The sequence below is a fragment of the Xyrauchen texanus genome, chromosome 44 (assembly GCF_025860055.1).
Source record: "Xyrauchen texanus isolate HMW12.3.18 chromosome 44, RBS_HiC_50CHRs, whole genome shotgun sequence".
Taxonomy (NCBI): Eukaryota; Metazoa; Chordata; class Actinopteri; order Cypriniformes; family Catostomidae; genus Xyrauchen; species Xyrauchen texanus.
The window spans coordinates 15,796,484-15,818,602 of NC_068319.1; the positions used below are offsets into that span (position 1 = coordinate 15,796,484).

General features: G+C 39.5%; 1 protein-coding gene across 1 annotated transcript in view; it reads left to right on the plus strand.

Moving 5' to 3' along the window:
• Positions 1–15,652, plus strand: part of LOC127636375 (protocadherin-16-like) — a 101,654-nt gene extending 86,002 nt beyond the window's left edge. The window contains 12 exon segments of the mRNA XM_052116824.1: positions 48–897; positions 4,068–4,307; positions 5,325–5,450; positions 5,550–5,759; positions 6,587–7,453; positions 7,782–7,895; positions 8,398–8,609; positions 8,961–9,112; positions 9,756–9,886; positions 10,728–11,014; positions 11,306–11,447; positions 11,579–15,652. Coding sequence (XP_051972784.1) covers positions 48–897; positions 4,068–4,307; positions 5,325–5,450; positions 5,550–5,759; positions 6,587–7,453; positions 7,782–7,895; positions 8,398–8,609; positions 8,961–9,112; positions 9,756–9,886; positions 10,728–11,014; positions 11,306–11,447; positions 11,579–14,181 — 5,934 coding nt within the window. The 3' untranslated portion in view covers positions 14,182–15,652.
• The last annotated feature ends 6,467 nt before the right edge of the window (positions 15,653–22,119 follow it).

Genomic DNA, 22,119 nt, shown 5'->3' on the forward strand with positions numbered 1-22,119 from the left:
ATGTTTTTTTTCAAATGAAAATTCTCTTCCTTGTTCTCAACGTGTAGGTCATTGGCTCCTCAAGGACCCCTCCAAATTCCAACACCCTATCCATGACCCTCAACTCAGTGGAGGGGGTTAAACCAGGCTCTGTTATTGGTTCAATCAGGTCACATGACCAGCTTGAAGTCACAGCAAATGGTCAGGTGACCTACCTGGTAGTGGGAGGCACAGATCATGATGGGACATTTATTGTGGACCGTCTGACAGGAGATGTATACTTGGCTAGAGAGCTGGACTATGAAAAGGGATCACGGTATACTCTACAGGTTGAGGTGGATGACTTTTCAAAGGCCTATCCAAGCAGTAACATGGTGCAGTTAGAAATCAATGTGGAGGATAGTAATGACCATGCTCCACAGTTTCCAGAAGATCCAGTCACTATTGTCATTCCTGAGAATATGCAAGCAGGTTCTTCGATCTACACCTTCCAGGCCACCGATAAGGATGGTAGTGGCCCCAACAGTGAGATACGTTATTCTATCCATCAGCAGTGGCCTTATAGCTCAGATCTCTTCATTCTTGATCCAGTCACGGGAGTCCTGACGCTAGGCCAAGAGTTGGACCATGAAAAGACCTCCAACCTCTTCCTGGTGGTCCATGCCACAGATTCAGTTATGGATCCCAATCTAAGACTCTGGGGATCGGTAACAGCACAAGTGTTTGTGACTGATGAGAATGACAACGCACCAATCTTCAGCTCTCCTACAGCAGTTAGTGTGATGGAGGACCAGGCTGTTGGCTTTGTCCTACTCTATGTCATGGCCCGGGATGCAGACCAGGGGGAAAATGGACGAGTGTCCTACAGGATCCAGTCAGGCAACACAGCAGGACAGTTCAGTCTCAGCCCCAACAGTGGTAAGAATAATTTCTTAAGGGTGTTTTTAGACTAGCACTTTTGGTGTGCACCCGGGTTCAAATGATGTCAAAATTTGGTTCGTTGGTTGGATGATGTGAACACTGTTTTCCAAACTTGGGTGCGCACCCTCGAACCGCACATGAGTCTGCTTGAAAAGGTGGTCTGAGGTACGGTTCATTTGAACTCCTTTACGGTTCGCTACTGATATGAACACAATCGCACCAAATTATGGTTGTGAACCGCTTGTATTGACAAAATTTGCATCTTTGCAGGCTCCTGATCACAAGTATTATGGTATAATGCATTTCTCATACCTGCTTGTCTCCAAATAAATCCCATTTAGAGAGCAGCTCACATTCTTCACATTTCTTGTAATGCATCTGGGGGCTCGCAGCAGACAAATCACATCACATTCATCACACCATTGCACATCATTGCATCTGCTGGAGACAAACACTAGTTTCGTTCTGTGCATGTAAAGTTTTGGTGGTAAACACAAAGAGTAATTTAATAACATAGTGAAATTGATGTCTTCTTGTTACATAGTTACAGTGATAAAAAAGCTGCCGCTTGTACTTACATTGATGACGTATTCGGACCGCAGTTTGAATTCGAATAATATGATGTCAACAGAGACCAGCGAAACTAACTTGGGTTTGATCCAAGAGTGAAAGCACCCATAAAGAATAGTAAACCCAATAATGAAAATTCTGTCAATTCTGCTAAGTAAATGATGACAGAATTTTCATTTTGAGGATGCACTATCCCTTTAACTCTATTTGAAAAATGTCTCCTCACACCACGCTGCATTATGGGCCATTTCGTCAAAACCCAAGTAATCTAGCAGGAAAAGGTCATTTTCTTGAAGGGTTTATTCATGAAGGACATTATTTTGGCCCTGTTAACCACACCTCTTTGATTTGGAGTTGGAAATATCCATTAGCCAGAAATTTCTCCATCATCCATGAAAATGACCATATAGGCTACAGCTCACGCAAAATTCGATTAAAAAGACAAAGACACCTAATTGACCGACCAGCTGTAGATGATTTTCTTTTCAGTATAGTCAAATGGTTTGTGATGTAGGCTAGTGTTTAAATGGGTAGTTCACTCTAAAAAATGAACATTCTGTCATCATTTATGCACCTTCATTTGTTCCGATCCTGTATTAATATCTTTCTTCCATGGAACACCAAAGGAAAAATTTTGTAGAATGTCGTGGCTACTTTCTTAATGTCTTCTATACAATGAAAGTGGATGGGGACGAAGGGGTCGAGCTCCAAAAAGGGCAAAAAAGCACCACATTTATTTTATAAAAGTAGTCTGTACAACTTATTCCAAATGTGTGAAAGCCATACGATAGCTTAGATTCAGGAATAGACTGGAATTTAAGTCGCTATTCACTTACAATATTGCTAAACTGTCATGGTCACCATTCACTTTCATTGTATGGAAAAGAGTTCTGTGGACAGACATTCTGCCTTTTTTTAAAGATTTGAAAGATATAATTTTAATTTTGGAGGCAACTTATTTATTTAATTTCTGCTTTAAATCAGGAACAAGCTACATGCAAAATTCACCCGAGAAATAAAGTTAGGTTAAAATGCAAGGTAAAGTCACAACAAATGTAAATAAACTGATATTAGCCAGACGCTGGGAGTAGAACTTAACACTATTTTTACTGTGCGAAGAGATTGATGTTAAGCACAAAACCAGAGCTACCGTGTTCAGAAGCAGAAACAATCTTAAACATCTCAATGATGTTTTTAAAGCTACTGTGTGTTACTGTAGGTGGGCTATAAATAAGAAAAGAGGCCGCACAAACACACAATAATATTTTGCAGTCAGCAAGCATTCAAGTTGCCATATGAACCGCAGGGGTGTTTTTAATTCTGACTGACCCTCGCTCGAGCTTTAGCTCATGACAGCATTGCACAGAGGTAATGCTGGAACGGTTCAATAATGGATCCAAAATAACAACTCAAGACCCTGCTCTTCATAGCAGCTGGTCAGCAAAAATCTTCTTTGTCAAGTTCCAGTTGGATGAGCCAATCTGAGGAGAAAAACAGAATGAAGGAAGCTTAAAATGAATTATGAGCTTTGGATATTGTGTTTGACTTTTTATTTTGCATGAACACATTCTTCAAATTTGGAATCTCAGGTACATGTTAACAGGGGAGTAATAAAGATGAATAAGCCCTTGAAGTTTAATGCTAAAACCATACACTGACGAAAACGTACCAAACAGTGACAAAATAGTTTTTGGACATGATCATGGTAGGACCATTGTAGTCTTTTATTCAGTACCATGCTATACTGTATATGAAAGGACCATGATATTACAATCTGATATCATCGCTGTGCCTTGGTACCAGCACCACACCTAAAGATTACCTTGGGAGCAGTTGGTTAATAGTAATCAAAAAATAGCTAAGAAAAGTTACATCTTAGGAAAAGTCTGGTAGCAATTTTTTGCAGATGCGACTTTATTAAAAATCAATACAAATTCAGACATTTTGATTGTGGCTTAAAGGGATAGTTCACCCAGAAAATACAATTCTGTCATCATTTACCCTCATATTGTTTCAAACCATGACTTTCCTAATTATGATGTTTTCATGAATATCATAGTCTGTCTTTTCAATACAAAGGCAGTGGAGGGCACTTCACTTTAAAGCTTAAAAAAGGATCCAAAAAATGAATCAAATGCACAACAGATATTATGATTTTCAATGCAAAATGTCTTACATTTCAGGTTGTTTCTTACCAAAATCTATCGTATGCATTCAGAAGACTTGGAATATGATGCAAAGTGGCATTGACTACTTTTATGATACTTTTGGGTCCTTTTTATTTTTTTTTAACCACAATCCACTACAGTTGTATTGAAAAGACAGACGCACAACAGATGCGTTATTCATTAAAACATCTCCTCCTGTGTTCCACATAAGAAAGTCATACGGGTTTGTAATGCCATGAGGGTGAGCAAATAATAGGTAAACAATTCCTTTAAGTGTCCAAATACTCATTGAGTCCACTGTATAGGAGAGATGTCCCCTCTTTAAAGGGTTTCTTTCTGTTAAACCACAGAGCAACTGAGTACAATGCAATACTGTGAACCCCTCAAGCAGGCGATTTAGAGATGTTTTTCTCTTCTCCTAATCTCCAGGCTCTCTTTCCATCCTGAAACCTCTGGATCGTGAGGAGCAAGAGAGCTACAACCTTACCATTGTTGCTGAGGACCACGGCATACCCCAACACTCCATCACTCAGATGCTGTCTATCCAGGTGATTGATGTAAACGATGAAGCACCATGGTTTGAAAGGACTGAATTTGAAGCTCATATCAAAGAGAACCAGCCAGCAGGAACAACCATACTAAAGGTCTCCGCCTCAGACCGGGATCACGGTGAGTGATATTTGACTACTTTATGCATTAAACCATGTGTTAAATGTACCTTTACTACTAGGGTATTCCAACTGTTCAAATATTCATGGCCTGTGTCTGAAAACTTTGCCATCTGGTTAAAGCTGTTATGTTGTGTTGTGGTGAGGGCAATGTTTTCTTTGAACGTTTCCTGTGGAGGGTATGCAGGACTCATTCTAAGCCCCCTGGGCAGAGTGAGAGAGTATAAAAGAGAGAGATTGTAAAGACATTCTCCAGGAACTATTAATTGAGTAAGCAGGTGCTCATGCCAAAGCTAGCTGACTTTGCACGCAATCTGGCATCCGTATGTCTTTGGTCTTTGTTTATGTTCATTTTGTGGACCAAGACTCGGCTGCTGAATCAGCAAATTGAACTACTAATGAAACGTATGCTGTGTTAAAAGCAAGATGAAAAGGTTTTAACCTGAATATTTTATGACATTGTACACATCTGTTTTAATGAAAATTAGGTTATTCACTAGTTCCTGTACAGTCAGAATGTATTTCTTAATTCTGAAATAAGGGAGGCTTTTTGTAGATTGTTACAAGTCACATGATATGTTCAGAATAGCATACTAACTACTTTTATTTTTCTGGTATATATAGTATGTATACTTCACACAATATATAACATTTCTGCATGCATAGTGTAACTAGTTTACCTATTAAATTTCGGTATTCCTACAATATATAAAATACCCACATTGACATTCCATTTCCAGTGTGATGAATTACCCGGAAGTAATATCAACGATAGATGTTAACGTCTAAGTTGTCATCTCGTAATTACAGTACAACATGTTGTGAATGTACCATAATGTGAGAGTTTCACTTAAAAAAAACAAAAACAAAAAAAGTTGTAGGCAATAAACCGCGTATACTGCAAGGTGGTGTTCCATTCCAATGATAGCTATCAATTAAGTCGACAATCACGATATTGCACATCATTTTGAACAGAATTATTGATTATATATATCTGGTTTTAATGACTGTGTTGCAGGAACTAATGGCCTGGTGACATATGGTGGAGTGACTGAGGATGGATTTATAATTAATCCAGAAACAGGTGTAATATCTGTCACCCAGGTCCTAGACAGGGAAATGAAGGACCACTACACTGTAACGGGTACTTAAAAATCAACTTTATTGAATATTATACCTGATAATCATTACTCATAATGAACTTAGGAACTTAGTAATCATACTTATGTCTTGTGTTTGGCAGTGTATGCAAAGGATGGTGGCATACCCCCTAACTTTGCCAAGGCCAAAGTGCACATCACTGTGCTGGATGAGAATGATAATGCTCCTGCTTTTGGGAGGCAACAATACAGTCTGGAGGTTCCTGAGAACCTAGAGCCTGTGGAGCTATTTGCCCTCAAAGCCACGGATCAGGACACTGGAGACAGTGGCCGACTGGAATACAAGATCAGTGGTAAAACTATGACTTTTTATTGTTTTTACTGAGCAATATAAAGAAGAAGAAAAATAAGAAGAGCTTTTTCCTGTAGATTTACACATCATATACATTTTGAAATATATGACATTTTCAATCATTTTGAATTATCTGTGATAAAGGCATATGTTACTGTTTAATGTTAAAACTTCAGTCTTAATGATTTCTTTCTAAAAAGAAGGATGTACCACTTACCCTGCTGAAAGAACTCCATAAAATAACCTAAGGTGGTTTTAGCTTGTTTAATCTGGTCTAGCTGGTCTACCGGTCTGGATAAATTTGTCTTCAGCTGGTCTCCCAGCCCTGCCATTCTAATCTTCAGCAGGTCTAGCTGGTAACCCAGCCTGGCCAAGCTGGCCTTTAACAGGACTAGCTGGTCTCCCAGTCTTTCCAAAAATGGTCTTAAACTGGTCTAGCTAGTCTCCCAGCCCTGCCAATCTAGTCTTTAGCAGGTCTAGCCAGGAACCCAGCCTGGCCAAGCTGGTCACCCAGCCTGGCCTAGCTGGTCTTTGGCTGGTCTAGTTGGTCTCCCAGCCTGACTAAGATGGTCTTCATCTGATCTAGCTGATCTTTCAGCCTGGATAAGATGGTGTTCAGTTAGTTTAGCTGGTTGGCTAACTGGTTTTAAAGCCTGACCAGATGACACGTGCCCAAACGCCTTCTAAAATCAGCAAACCAGATTAGCCTGACCAAGTTTGGAGACCATCTAAGACCAAAAAAAAAACATCTTAGCCTGGTTTAAACAGTTTTTTTTTCCAGCAGGCTAATATTAACAAATGTTATGTCTCTGTATTGCTCTTCAATAGCTGGAGATCCAGATGGTGACTTTCAGCTTGACAGTTCCTCTGGAGCTCTTTTGACCTCCAGACCTCTGGACCGGGAAAGGAAGAACAGTTATTCCCTGGAGGTGGTGGTCCAAGATCATGGTAGTCCCTCCCTTAGCAGCACCGCCACTGTGGAGGTCAATGTCCTTGATGTAAATGACAACAGCCCCAAGTTTGGCAGCAGTAGCTACACTATTGATGTCTCAGAAGATACTGCTGTAGGTAAGGTGGTGCTGGATGTGACTGCAACAGATGTGGATGAGGGTGAGAATGGTCAGATCCTGTACTTTCTAAGCCAAGACACCAAAGGTGCATTCACAATAGACCCAGACACAGGGCGAATCACAACCATATCACCCCTGGACAGAGAAAAAAGAGCTTCTTACACCTTCCAAGTTTATGCAGTTGACCTATCACCTGCCGCACCCCGCAACACCTCAGCCCTGGTAACAGTTACCATCCTGGATGTCAACGACAATGCACCATTCTTCATCCAGGATCCACTTGTCATTAATGTGTCTAGTGGAAGTGTGTCCACGCATCAGGTGGTGGCCACCATGAGAGCAGAAGATAAGGACTTTGGAGCCAACGGGTCTGTGTTCTACAGGTTTGCGATGCCTGTGCAGGGTTTTGCTATTAATTCACTTACAGGAGAGGTCCAGACCACAGAGAAGCTGCAGACCCTGATGCAAACCCAGCGCACACTCATAGTGGAGGCTATGGATCAGGGCAGCCCTCCCCAATCTTCTCTAGGGGTGGTGATCATCTATGTGAAGGAGCAAGACTACAAGGGCATTCGATTCTCTCGCACCGCCAGAGATGTTAGTATCCTGGAGAATGCAGCTAAAGGTAGGTAGAGAATTACATAGTTTCAATATTGATTTGATGATTCAGACTGTAACCTACTATCACATTTAACATTCTCACATCATACTGGATAATAAACCCTTCAGTGAAAGGGAATCTTTTATAATATCTATCTATTTTTCAAAGAACTGAAATGAGATAATTAAGGGCTAAAATTTAGCAAGCAACTTTATGTTGAAAACGGCAACATTATATTTAAACTATCACTCACAGGCATTTTTGTGCAGCTCCTAAGTTTGCTCTAAAAGCCAATCCATTATCTTGAGTGAATGTAGCGAGTATTGAAGTTTTTGTGTATTTTCCCCCACAGGCACAGTGGTTGCGCAGGCTCAGGCTCAGCACCCCGATGGCAGCCGCGATGGCATCACTTACACCATCTTCAGTGGGAACAAATTTCAGTCCTTCAGCATCAGCTCCAGTACAGGTCACGAGAAAACCCTGTGAATTATGAATCAAAAGGAAATGCCTCTAAAATTTGTACAAGATGCTCCAATTGGAAATTGGAGTGTTATGGCTTTTGGTCCATGTCTATTAAATTTGAAGCAAGTGTACTCTAAAAACTAAATTTTTCCTTTTCCAGGAAAATGAACCAAAATATTGGTGACTCATGTTACACTACACAGATTTTTGTGCAGTCACATGCTCTCTTGAATGATAACGTCCCTTTCCCTAATACAACCTGCTACCGACTAAAAAGGAAAGAGCCCATAGATGTGTTCCATCCACACTTCTTTTTTCAATACGTCAGCACAGGAACAGCACAGAAAATCAAGAGATTTCTTGGGGTCTTTCAACTCATAAAAGAAGTTAGGAAGAATATACAATTTTGAAGTTAGTTACAATGAAAAAGAAAAAGACAGAGGAAAAGAACCTGTTGCAATGTCAGGCAGTTGGCGTACTTCAATGCATCATCTCTGCGTTCACAGGTGAAATCTGGGTACAGAGCTCCAATGGCCTGGATTTTGAGGACACGCCAAGACTCCGCCTAGTGGTGAAGGCTGAAACTACATCATCTAACTCCTTTATGGCTGTCAACCTGATTCTTCAGGATGTAAATGACAACCTACCACGATTCCATCTACAAAACTATGTTGCATATATGCATGAAGCACAGGGCTATGACTTTCCCATCATTCAGGCAAGGGCTCTTTATTTTTGGTACATTTTAAAGGTCAAAGGCAATTGTCGTGCTAAAAAATCAGCGTATGTTGTGTTTTGAATGCTGGTGTGCTGATGTTTCTACCAGACCTCTTTACTAGCTGAACCAGCTGGTTTATATTGGTCAACCAGCTTCACCAGCTGTTTTGGTATGGCTATGCTGGTCCACTTTAGTCTGTACCTGCATAAAAAATTAATACTGGTCAAAGTTGGTCTTTCAGCAGAATAGAAGCATATTAAAAACCGTAATATTCTACAAGCAACTTTCTTTTAAAAGACTATAATATTTACATAGTCTGCAATTGTATGGTAAGATTTATATATCCGTTAGGTTGTGGCAGAGGATGTTGACCAGGGTCAGAACGGTCTGGTAACTTACTCCATCGAGTCTTCCAGGCAAAGTGGTCTTTTCAAGATTGACTCTCTGACAGGCAGCATCACTACAGCGGCTATTATGGACCGAGAAATCTGGACGCAGGCCAAGTGAGTGTACTAGTGTGTGTGCTGTGTTTTTTTGGCCCGTGAAGTCATTGCTCTGCGGGTCTTTTATTTCTTCTGTTCTGTGGAATGTAACTGTCCTCTCTGGGCTTTGTGTTATTTAGTTTGTGTGTGTGATGTTTTCAAGCCCTCATGTGTTTTGTGTCTGAAATGTTCCCCTGACCCCTGTCATGCTGTGTGATTTTAATTTACCACATTTTTGGGTCTGTTAGTGTTTTTGGGTTGTTTTACAAATCTTATCGAAAATAAAAGACATTTTTGTTCTCTCTTTCATCATATACTCACCCTCATGACATTTTAAACCCATATTACTTTTTTCTCACGTTAAAAACACTACAGGGGATACCTGACAGAATGTCCAAGCTGCTCTTTTCCATACAATCAAAGTGAATAGGGACCAGGGACAGCTGTAGTCACCTTTCACATTTATTGCATGGAAAAGAACAGCTTTGACATAATGTAAGAAAACCCTTTTTCTTCTACACAAGAAAGAAAGTCATAAAGGTTTGGAAGGACATGAGGGGGAGTAAATTATAACAGAATTTTCATTTTTGGGTGAACTATCTCTTTAAAGAAGCTCCACATTAATCTCTCCTTGACATTTAATCATTCATCTAATTTGCTTCAGGCTGGTGATAAAGGCCACAGATCGTGGCAGCCCCAAGCTAGTAGGCACTGCCACCATCACAGTGATTATCGTCGACCTCAACGACAACAGTCCCACCATCCCAGTGCCGCGGGAAGTTAGAGTGCCAGAGAGTAAGTAAACTAACTAGTGACCTATGACCCTTCCTTATCCATTTAAAAGAACTTAAAGTCAGGGTTGTCATACACTTTTTACTTCTTATTAGCTGTGGTGTAATAACCATTTTTGTTACTTTTTTGTATTTATCTCACCTTTCATAAATAAAATGCAGCTCAAAGTCTTTCACAGGTCAGAGTATAAAAACATATAAATCTAATAAACTGTAAAAAAAACAAACAAAAAAAAAACAGGTATCAGGCTCTATATAAAAAGGAAGTATCATACTAAGTAGGAAGTACCAACTAAAAATACTTATTAAAGCTGCACTACAGAACTTTGAACTCTCTATCGACATCTGTGGTTGAAACCTAAAATTGCAAGTAACTTCCAGAGGAACATTTTATTTCATTTGTGTTTTGGCACTGCTCTTCTGCACAGATGAATCTCATGGTTTGAGGTGACCTGCTTTGCCTATGATCAATCTGAGATATTGACCTACAGAGTCATAACGTGCTATTTTCACTTTGATATTATGTAGTTGGATTCAAAACTACAGCAATGTTATAAAGTAGTCAGAAGTCATGAATATTAGTAAACATGTTACAGTATCTTCACTGGAAAACGTAGCCCTTAAACACATAAATGTGAATGCTGGAAGCTTAAATCGTTTCTGCTGGTTAAAGGTTCTAAGGAATAATAGCTAAAAGCAGCATCACCTGATCATTAATGTTGTAAATACCTTGAATTGCCCAACCTTTGTCTTTTGAAGGACATGAGATCCTTTTATTACTGTACATGTTTATCTAACTCCTAAACCATGTCTCTGCTCTCTTCTCTTCCTCTCTGTTCTTCCAGATTCTCTTATCGGGACTGAGATCACTATGGTTACTGGAAATGATGTGGATTCTGGCCCAGTTCTTTCTTATTCTCTGCAGCTGGACGCCCCATCACAGGGAAAATTCGGAATCCACCGCTACAATGGCCGTGTGTCTCTGACAGCACCATTGGACTTTGAGGAGAGGACATGGTATACATTGACTATTCGAGCTTCAGATTCAAAGCACCAGAGTGAAGCCAATCTAACTGTGCTGGTGGAGGATATAAATGATAACGCACCTACATTTACACAAGATCTGTACCAGGTGACTTTATCACTTTTCTACCATTGTTACTATCATAGCTGTTAACAAGTTAACACTGTAAAAAAGTTAAAGGGAGAGTTTACCTAAAAATTTAAATTCTGTCATCAGTTACTCACCTTCATGTTGTTCCAAATCTGTATACCTTTTATGTGATTTTAGGCACAATGTGAGCCTCTGTTACCATTCACTTTCTTTGCATATTTTTTTCATACAAAGAAAATGAATGCTGACTGAGATCAACATTTCTCCAAAATGCAAAGTAATAGTTGTGTTGTTCCTATTGTTTTCCAGGTAACACTTACAGAGCATTCTCCAACAGGAAGTACTGTTATCACAGTAACAGCCACTGATCGGGATTCAGGAGATAATGGAAAGGTCACCTATCGAGTGGTGTCATCAACGAGGGAGGGGTTTTATATTGATCCTAAAAATGGTATAAAGCTGATGTTTCCACTAAATATGTGGATATAGATTTATCATATTGCTTATAGTTAAACCATTATCATTGCGATAAAATCACCTGCAATACATTGTAAAAGTTAATCACTTCCTATGTCTTTACAGGAACACTTTTCATTAGACAGAAAGCAGAGTTTGACCAAGAGCAACCCACTGTGAGTGTAGTCATTGAAGCTTGTGATGGAGGGATTCCACCTCTGTCCTCTTCTGCCACAGTCCAGGTTCAGCTGACAGATGTCAATGATAATGCCCCCATATTCCATCAATTGGAATACAGAGCCACAGTACCTGAGGATCAGCTACCGGGAGCCACTATCCTGACCTTAGAGGCAGTTGACGGAGACCTGTCTCAGGAAAACTCTGGCTTTGATTTTGCAATCACCAGTGGGAACGTTGGAAATGCTTTCCAGATTGAAAGTAGCGTTCGTTTCATAGAGGGTCAAGGTTTCCAGACAGTAGGAACCCTTATCCTTGTGGAGCGACTGGATTTTGAGACATTGTCACTCTACAACCTCACCATTGCAGTCTCGGATCGTGGTGTTCCCCAATGCAGTTCCAGTGTACTGGCCATCATCAAGGTCACTGATGTAAATGACAACCCTCCTGTCTTTGGCAGAGCTGAGTATATAGTGGCTCTGAGTGAAGGGGTCGCAGCAGGTACTGAAATCTTACGTGTGACTGCAACTGATCCTGATTCTGCTCCCTATGCAGAGATCCAGTACAGCATAAGCTCTGGAGATGAGATGAAACTGTTCTCGGTGGATCAGTGGACTGGGGCACTGAAGCTTCAAAGACCACTAGACAGAGAGAGCCGGACTTCTCATGTGGTTATAGTACAAGCCTCAGATGGCCATAGTCATTTTGCACTGGCCCCTATTAGTGTTGAGGTCAAGGATGTCAATGATAACAGACCTTTCTTTCCCATTTCAACTTTAACCACCAGTATTCGCGAGAACCAGCCTCCCAACTCTGCTGTGACTGTATTGCACGCTATTGACTATGACACAGGAGTTTATGGACAGCTAAAATATTACATAATAGACCACTCCAGCCTGGGAAAAGATCTTTTCTTAGTAGATCAGAACTCTGGGGAAGTTCGTACAAAACAGATGTTTGATTTCGAGAAGGTGAACTCATTTAATTTTATCGCTTTGGCTGTGGATGCAGGCAACAATTCAGCCACTGTCACTGTGCAGGTCTATGTTACAGGAGAGGATGAGTATGATCCAGTTTTCACCTCTTCAGGCTTCTCCTTTGAAGTGCCAGAGGGAGCCAAAAAAGGTCAGAGCATTGGGCAAGTACAGGCCAAAGATGAGGATGGTGGTGTGGATGGTATTGTCCTCTACTCCTTCCCCAATATTTCTCCATACTTTGATGTGAATAAGACCACCGGTGTGATCTACCTTAAGTTGGACAGCTCTAGCAGCTCAAGCGGTGGAAAGAGAGAAACCCGCCTAATGACAATGGATGTCAGTGCTCACAGCCCCCTTGATACCTCAAGAGTTGCTTCTGCTCAGCTCACCATTGACATCACCAACACATCCTTTGGTCTTGCAACTGACCTTAACATCCTTCTTGTGAGCATAATTGCTGCCTCTCTTGGAGTAATCGTCTTATTAGTAATAATTGCTGTGGCCCTTTCTGTAGTAAGATCAAGGCGCAAGAAGAAAGGGCAGGATAATGGAAATAGTGCTGTGTCATCAGGAACAGCTTTGCAGAATTTAGATGAGTCTAAACCCGCAGGGGGAGACAGAATCTATCATCAGGCCCTTCCTGGATATACCGGTGAGGAAGAAGGAACCGGTGGAGGGTCTTACACACGAGGAGGTTCCCTTGATCCCTCTCACTCCAGTGGACGAGGATCTGCTGAAGCAGCAGAAGATGACGAAATCCGTATGATCAATGAATACCCGAGAGTTGCAAGCATCACCTCATCAATGCAAGAGCACATCTCTGCTCGTGGCCCTGACTCAGGAATCCAACAGGATGCGGACCAGCTCTCTGATATTTCTTGCGAACCTGGGCCACTTGATGCAAGCCAGTGGTTCAAAACTAAAAAACTGGGGAGCATCAGTGGTACCCTGCTCTCTGGTCAGCTCCCAGTCTATCGAGACGAAGGTGGGGGCTACCTTGGAGTAGGTCGAGGGTTGAACATTTCCCATCCAAAAGATTATGCATTCCCAGAGGATGGAAAACCCATGGTAGATGGGTCCCTCACAGCCATAGTTGCAAGTGATGAGGAACTGAGAGGCAGCTACAACTGGGACTACCTTCTCAACTGGTGCCCCCAGTTCCAACCCTTAGCCAGTGTTTTTACAGAGATTGCTAGGCTTAAAGATGAGAGCCTACCCCCCAACAATCCACGGCGGCCCTTCCAACCAAAACTCAAGACAGACCCCAAGCCAAGAATTGACCCGCCACCCCTCATTACCTCAGTGGCTCATCCAGGAGCCAAATCCGTCCCACCTAAACCAGCCATAGCACGGACGTTCCACCATTTGGCAACTCTCAGGCGCTCACCAATTAGCCATGAGGGCTCTATCTCCTCAGCTGCCATGTCGCCTAGCTTCTCCCCTTCCCTGTCCCCACTTGCTGCACGTTCTCCAGCAGTCTCCCCATTTGGTGTCACTCAAGGTCCCTCAACCTCCATCATCAGCACCACAGAGCACTCACTAGAGCACAGTGATGATGCAGAGATGAGGATTTAATGCTGCATTGCACTCGATTTTATGAAGACAATTTGTTGTCTTTTGATAAGACATTTTATTCACTCTAAGTAATGTTGCATTCCAGAAAAGGCAGCATGAAAATCAGCCGCTCAGCCATGACGATGACGCAGGTGTCTGGTCACTGAAAGTGTTAAATCGTTGTGCGGCTTTGAAATGATGTTACCCTTCCTCAGAGCCACCGCAGTGTTGACGTAAAGAGTGTATGTGTTGCTTAGTGTTGTCTCACTGGCTGGCCAGGGAGTCAAAACATAATTGCTCCTTTGTTTTTTATATTTGATGACTCTGAACAAATTTGAAACTCCTTCAGTGTTGCGTTAAGTCTGTCCAGAATAGCTGCTATCATACTTTATAGACTGCTGTGAGAACTCTTTGTAGGAACTCAAAATCACTAAAATCACGTTGGTTATGTTTTCATAAAGAGATGTTTTCTGTTTTTTCCCCTTCCTTATTTTTTATTATTATTTTATTTTTGCAATGATACTCTCCATTTCATTTATATATTTTTAAAGAAGTTTTAACTTCTGACTTTAGAAATGCCATTGCTTTGAATGAGTAAAGAAGTTCTTACATTGTAGTGACTTTCTTTATGTGTATATTTGTATGTATGTTAGCCATAATATGAATAATCATTGTATAGTGTCTAGGATCACCATACTGTGCGGTGCGGTTGTGAAATTTGTGACATTGTAATGTGAATGATTGGAAGATGTTGTATATTATTATTTATAAAGAAAAAGACTGAAAGTGTTCAAACTTTCCATGTTACATAGTGTTGTATTATAGGCCTTTTAAACTCATTTTGTCACCTCTTTAAACATCCTCCTAGCTAACTTATTGTAGAGAAGCTCTGACAAGACTAGACTGATTCAGGCTTATCTGGAAGCTTGTCAAGAAATTGGCGAAACCTATAAGACTCTTCTTTTCTGAATGGGTTTCTTCCAATTAAATGCCAACTTCAACAGAGCAGCTCTGACAAACTGTTTCTGTGCTGCTTTTTTCTGATTGTAAGAAAGTTCATGTTTGTATTGTCTGCATAATTGACCTTCACTTCACAAGTTTAGTGACTTACTCCATCATCTGGGATGCAGATATTTACTTTCAGGGTGATTCACCAGGAAACTGACCTTCTTTTTTGGACAAACTCTAAAGTGCCCTGCGTACTTATCTCACATCTCTGTGGAAACAGATTTAAGCATTTGGACAACCTTCCTTTTTCAGAGAGCTATTTTGCTACCACCACTGGCTCAAGCGTAAATGGCCCCTGTTTAACACTCAGAGGGGCCTAACATTTTTGAAGTCTGTCTTATGCAATTTTGGAAATGGACATTTTGTTGTCTCACAGTCTGGAAAACATTGATTTTGGAGACAGCTGCCTACATTCTGGCAGCAGTACAGTTTAAATCATCTGTACATATATTTAAATCAAATATTAAATTCCTACTGATTTCCTTTGTCAAAACTGAGTATTCACTCTTCCTTCCTTTAAGTTTAAATCAAAACCTGACTGGAGAGTTTAAAAGAAACTGAACTAAAGTAAAAGGCCAATCATCTGGCTTTTAGGGAAAAAAAGAGAACACAGAAGGGTTCAGAGTCAAATTTGTCCTTCATTAAAAAGCCATTTAAAAGGATACAGTATGTTCCAAAGAACTGGCCCTTAGGCTGTGTATAGCCAAAGACAGGGTGTGCCCGTTCTCAAATCAATTACAGACATGTAAAAACATTAAGCATTTCTTTGAATTAAATCAGTTCATACACAAGAAAAAATGTATAGATAATCATGCATGTTGTGTAGCCAACCGTACCAGACTACTATGATCTACTATGACTGATTACATTTGGCACAACTGTATGTGCAAGGCATCCCATACAGGAAATGCATCACTCATTCATACAGTAACATGCTTATTTTACATCCTCAACCCAATCTGTTAACACGGCACATATAGCTCTCCAGATGCAATGGATAAGTAAAGCACTACATGGCCAAAGGTATGTGGACATTTGGCTCTTTCAGCTTTACCCATTACTAACAGGTGCATAAAATCAGTGTACATCGGATATTTATATATGTGAAATAACATCCATTTTGCATTTTCTCTCTCTCACATTCTGTCTGTGCCATTTTGAGTTTTCTCATCCCCTGCTGCGAGGTTGCTGTTGGCCAAGATTCAGCTCTCTTCCATCTCTGCTTGGCATGTCTAACTGATTTACACCATCCCAGATATCACACAGAAATAACAGTCTCACTCGCTTGCACAGTCAGTGTCTTATAAACACTGTAATGAGCAATGTGAACACTGTATAAACATTTTTTCCTTATCACAGTCAGTATTATCAGGGTCAGATCTAACCTTTCCAGTTTGATATTAGAATATTTGTTACACTTATTCAGCAATCTGTATATCATGCAGGTCTGTGTTGTCAAAATAGTGTCTACTTGCTATACAGTTCAGATATTTTTCACTTTCGTTGTGCTTTAACCATTTTAAATATATTGCTTTTTTTTCTTTCTGCTTTTATGGTACTTTGGATCCTTTTTAAGCTTTAACGTGAGGCACAACCCACTGCCATTGTATTGAAAAAAAAGTTATACAAGTTTGGAATGGCATGATGGTGAGTTTATTATCACAGAATTACATTTTTTAAACTGTCAACTAGTTTGTATGCATTAGCACATCCGTTAAAATCACTGTACAATTTAAACAAATTAAGAAGCATATAGTCGTTCTGGCTCTCAGTATTTGGTAGGCTGAGCATAAAAAATAATTAATAACATACTAAATGCCTGTCTTTAAGCAGAAGCCTGCATTTTTCATTGTGTAGTCATTTATCAAGGTGAGAAGCCTGCCCTAGCTTGTGAACTTTTATGGGAACTATTAAGTTGTCAAATGCCACATGATTGGTGACTTGAATCTAAAGACCCTAAGAACTGTAATATGCCTAGTCTGAGGAAACACCTGAAGAATAGATCAGATTATCCCTCATTTGCATTAACAGTTATGTACTCTACACTCACTGAGCACTTTATTAGGAACACTATAGTCCTAATAAAGTGTCTGCTGTGGTCTTCGGCTGTTGTAGCCCATCCGCCTCAGGGATCGACATTTTGTACATTCTGAGATGTTATTCTGCTCACTACAATTATACAGAGTGGTTACATGAGTTACTGTAGCCTTACTTTCAGTTCGAACCAGTCTGCCCATTCTCCGTTGACCTCTCTCATCAACAAGGCATTTCCATCTGCAGAACTGCCACTCACTGGATGTTTTTCGTTTTTGGCACCATTCTGAGTAAATTCTAGAGACTGTTGTTCGTGAAAATCCCAGGAGATCAGCAGTTACAGAAATACTCAAACCTGAGTCTGAGGGGCCTGGGTAGCTCAGCGAGTAAAGACGCTGACTACAACCCTCAAGTAACAAGATTGGCCGGTTGCTAGGGAGGGTACAGTCACATGGGGTAACCTCCTGGTCACTATAATGTGGTTCGCTCTTGGTGGGGCGCGTGGTGAGTTGTGCGTGGATGCTGCAGAGAATAGAGCAAAGCCTCCATGTGCACCACGTCTCCACGGTAATGCGCTCAGCAAGCCACGTGATAAAATGCGTGGATTGACAGTCTCAGACGCAGAGGTAACTGAGATTTTTCCTCTGCCACCTGGATTGAGGCGAGTCACTAAACCACCATGAGGACTTAGAGCGCATTGGGATTTGGGCATTAAAAATTGGGGAGAAAAAAAAAAAGAGTCTGGTTGCGAACCTGCAGCACAAGTGGTGGAAAATGTACTCAACTTCCATGCATAAGTAAAAGTAAAGATACCACACAAATGTATTATTTAAGTAAAAGTTAAAGTCAACCTTTAAAGTACTATTTAAGTAAAAATAAAAAGTATCTGGTTTCAAAAATAATTAAGTATTAACAATAAAAGTGAATCCTGCAAATTCAAATTTTTAATAATGTGACCCGTTCATGCTGTTATTTTTAGTTGTTGTTTAGTGTAATAAGTAAAGCTTAGTCACTGGTGGATAAGGACTAAGCATTTTATTCTGAAAATAAGCTTAGAGTACATGGAAATTAACATGAAGAGCATATCATTTATTAAAATCATAAAATCAAATAATTTTATAATGTGTAAGTTTAACATATTTACTTATTTTGTCTCTGAGAAAAGTTGAAGCTAGCCTTTCAAAAAATAGTTACTACACTACAAGCTATTAACAATAGTTAACTTCATTAAAAATATATATCTAACTATCAGTAATAAACACTATTTGAAGAGATAATGTAAACACATCCATGTAAATAAATGAGTCGAAAAGTGTGGTGAACAGCAGCATTTAACTAAATATTCAACAAGGAATAAGTAGACGTAAAAACAGTGTATTACGCGTGAAACTCAAATGAATCGTCCTTTAATACGATTCATGTAAATGACTACTGAACAAATACTCTGAACAAACAGATTCACTAACATGAGCCTTCCCAGTGCTTCATATGAGAGGGACAGAACAGTTTTGGGGAGCTTCAAACACATACATTTTCTAAACGAACCGACTCACTAAAATTAATCGGACTTTCTTTGATGATCAGTCTTCTTGAATAAATACTGTACAGTGCACATAAACAAAAAGTGTTTATATTCATAAAAGCGTCAGGAAAACGTTCAAATTCTGTGACATTTTGCGATTCTAATTACATTTTTCCAGAATGGCCAAAAACCGTGACGATCCCGGGAAATCATGGACGGGTGCATCTCGATGAGCGCAGACATAAGCAAACGCAGACGCAGACATAAGCAAACATAATGTGAGAGCTTGAAAGCAGCACCTACTGTCATTATTCCACTGCATCTTATAAGATTTCTCCATTGTTTTCTGTGTTCCTCGTATTCTGTGGCTTATATACATTGCATTACATTATACGTATATACATTGAGACTGTAAGGTTTGTATACAGCAAGGGTAAATTGCATCATATACAGTATGTGCATTTGGAAGCGCATTTAGGCTTTTTATAGTTTAGACATTTGCTAAAGAACTTCATAAAAGCGTTTCCTCGCTGGTCTGACACAGACTCTTTGAGCGCATGCGCTGAATGTCTCACACTGCGCTGTATTTATAAACTACTCACTGCTCACTTTTTGCGAATAATGAAACAAACTTCTTTCAAATCTGGGTAACGAGTAAAGAGTAAAGCTCTGAATCAGAGTAAAAAGTATTTATTTGGCTAAAACATTTTGCAACAAATATAAACAATCAAGAAAGTAAAATAAAAAAAAGTTACTTAAGTACAGTAGCAAGGTATTTGTACTTTACTTTACACCACTGACTGGCACCAACAATCATGCCATGGTCAAAATCACTGAGATTATATATTTTCCCCATTCTGATGGTTGATATGAACAAAAAATAATATATCTGAAAATATTGTTAATGTAATTTGTTTTGCTTTGCTGGTTGGTAGAGGTCTTTTGACTGTGCATCATCACAGAATATGCACAGAATGTAGAGCCATTGCAATGATTATACGGTATATCATCCCTCCACTTATTGGGAGATAATCAGTAATGTATGATTTCTCTATGGGAACATCTTACTGTCTGTTCACCTGCTCTTTAGCTCTACATCAAACCGTTACAGTCCAAAACCCCCCTAAAGTAAAATAAAGAGTCTCTCATTACACTCCATTTTATATTCCTCTTGTGGATATTCCTTATAAGACTAACTTCAAAATGCCGGTAAGGGTTGTATAAAACCGCTGAAGAGGACGCATCTGGTCATATAGATTATGGTCGCAGTGATAAATCAAATTCCTGAACCTACAAAAAAGATAAAACAGATATGCTTATACAGATTCCTGTGACAGGAGGGACATTTTTGTGTTTTTCTTAAACCAAGTGTGGACACGTCATACACTGTATAATACACAGCATTTGGATTGTGGGTTTTGTTTCACAAAGTAGAACCAGAGACTATTTAGCAGAGATGGGCCAATTGGAACGGTCAATGGATGTAAAAAAAGGAAGTTCTTACCTTCTTACAGTAAAAAGAGTCAATTTCCTTTTAGATACTGTATAGACATTGCCTGACAATCATCTCGAGAACGTGCATGCGCATTAACTATACAAGAAAAATCATTTTTTAGCGTAATCTGAGGGAAAGAAGCACAATTTATGATACCAATGTTGTCAGATTTTACTGCTGATTTGAAATATGTTCGTTGATTTTATCTTGACAAACTGTTTTCGAGATTTCGGTCTTTCCCATTCAAGTAGATAAGAGCTATACTGTCATGACTGAAATTAGCTTCCCGAGTACATTCCAAAGATGGCCGTCAGTGGATTGACTTGCTAGAAAGACCCTTTATTGCTTTTTGGGCTGTGTAAGTAAGAATGCAGTGTGTGATTTGAAGTTTGTTTGTCTATTGTGGTAAGAATAATCGCTTTTGGAACATTTTTTTAAGTCATTTATAAGTAAAGGGCTGCTGAAGGATTTGGGGATGTTTACCCTCCATGTTTCTCACCATTATTTATTCTTAGTGCTTTTTTTGCCAAGCAATACATAAATGATTTTTTTAACCAGCTCGCATACTACTTATTTTTATTTTCTGTAGTTCACGAGGTGAGGTGTGCAAAACGACAAGAGCATATCAGGAATATACATATACAAATATCTTCCCCAACCTTAACCCAAACTTTAAACCTACTGTATAGTTAACTGTAACATCCTAAAATAAAATAAATAGATAGATTGTCACATTAATGACTCTTCGCTCAGTTCTAAAAGGAACATACACAGAGTAAAAAAAAAGGGATTTAATCATTGAAAAATCTAAACTTTTAAGGGGTCATGCCACAGCTTTTTTATTTTAATATGTTCCTTGAGGTTCACTTATAACATTAGCTTGCACAAAAAACAGTCATATATTTGTAAAACATGACCATTTTCCACCATTATTCGGAAACTCTGTTAGAAACATTCGGTTTTGCTGCTGCTTCTCCTTTAAGACTTGAAAATAAACGCCCACTGCTATGACTGGCTCTCTGCTTTTGACTGACCTGCTCTTTTCTTGCGTCTCACTGCTATAGGAAGTGATTAAAGGTAAAATAGGCATTGATGTGTGGTTGTGGAGGCGGTCAGATGCGAATGTCTACCACAGTGTGACATCACAATGTGGAGGAAGTTGTTTTGGCAGCTTGGTTTCAACAAATGCTCAATTTGCAGTGAGAAGGAAGTTTTGAGTTCTGAAACTTACAATATGTTTTTATAGTAAAATTAGCTCTTATATGTCAAGATGAAGAAAATTTTGATTCTTCATGTCATGACCCTTTTAAAACTAAAAAAGCCAGACAAGATAGCAGTATTAGATACCATGAACAAAACAGAAATAAAGCGTGTCACAAAGCTGTGTATTGGTCAGGTGTTTTCTGCAGCTAAAATGGGTTTATGACTCCAGCATCAGGAATATGTCAGTAGAAGATTACAGATAATAATAATCATGAATTTTCAACAGGTGAGGGTCAAACCCTGTATTCCAATGACACGTATATTGTGGCAGAAGTCCAGAAGAGAAAGTCTCTGGTTTTGATATTAAAAAGAATTGTTTTTTTGAGGAATAACACAGAATAAGTACAAAAAATGATGTCGTTTATGTATATTTTTTTTTTCAGAAATGTATCATTTCTTAAACACAACAGTTGAAAACTAAAGAAAATCTCCATAGAACCATTCAAGTCAAAAATAAAGATCAAAGGAATGACTCTACTGTTAAAATAAGTCTGGTACTCCCATCAGATCAGTAGTAAATTGTAATGATCCCTGCATTCCTCATGGAAAAAGTCAAACGTAGCTCACATTGATTATAATGACTCCCTCCTTACAGTCAAAATTACTTAAAAGTCAAATGAAAACCAAACGTATATGA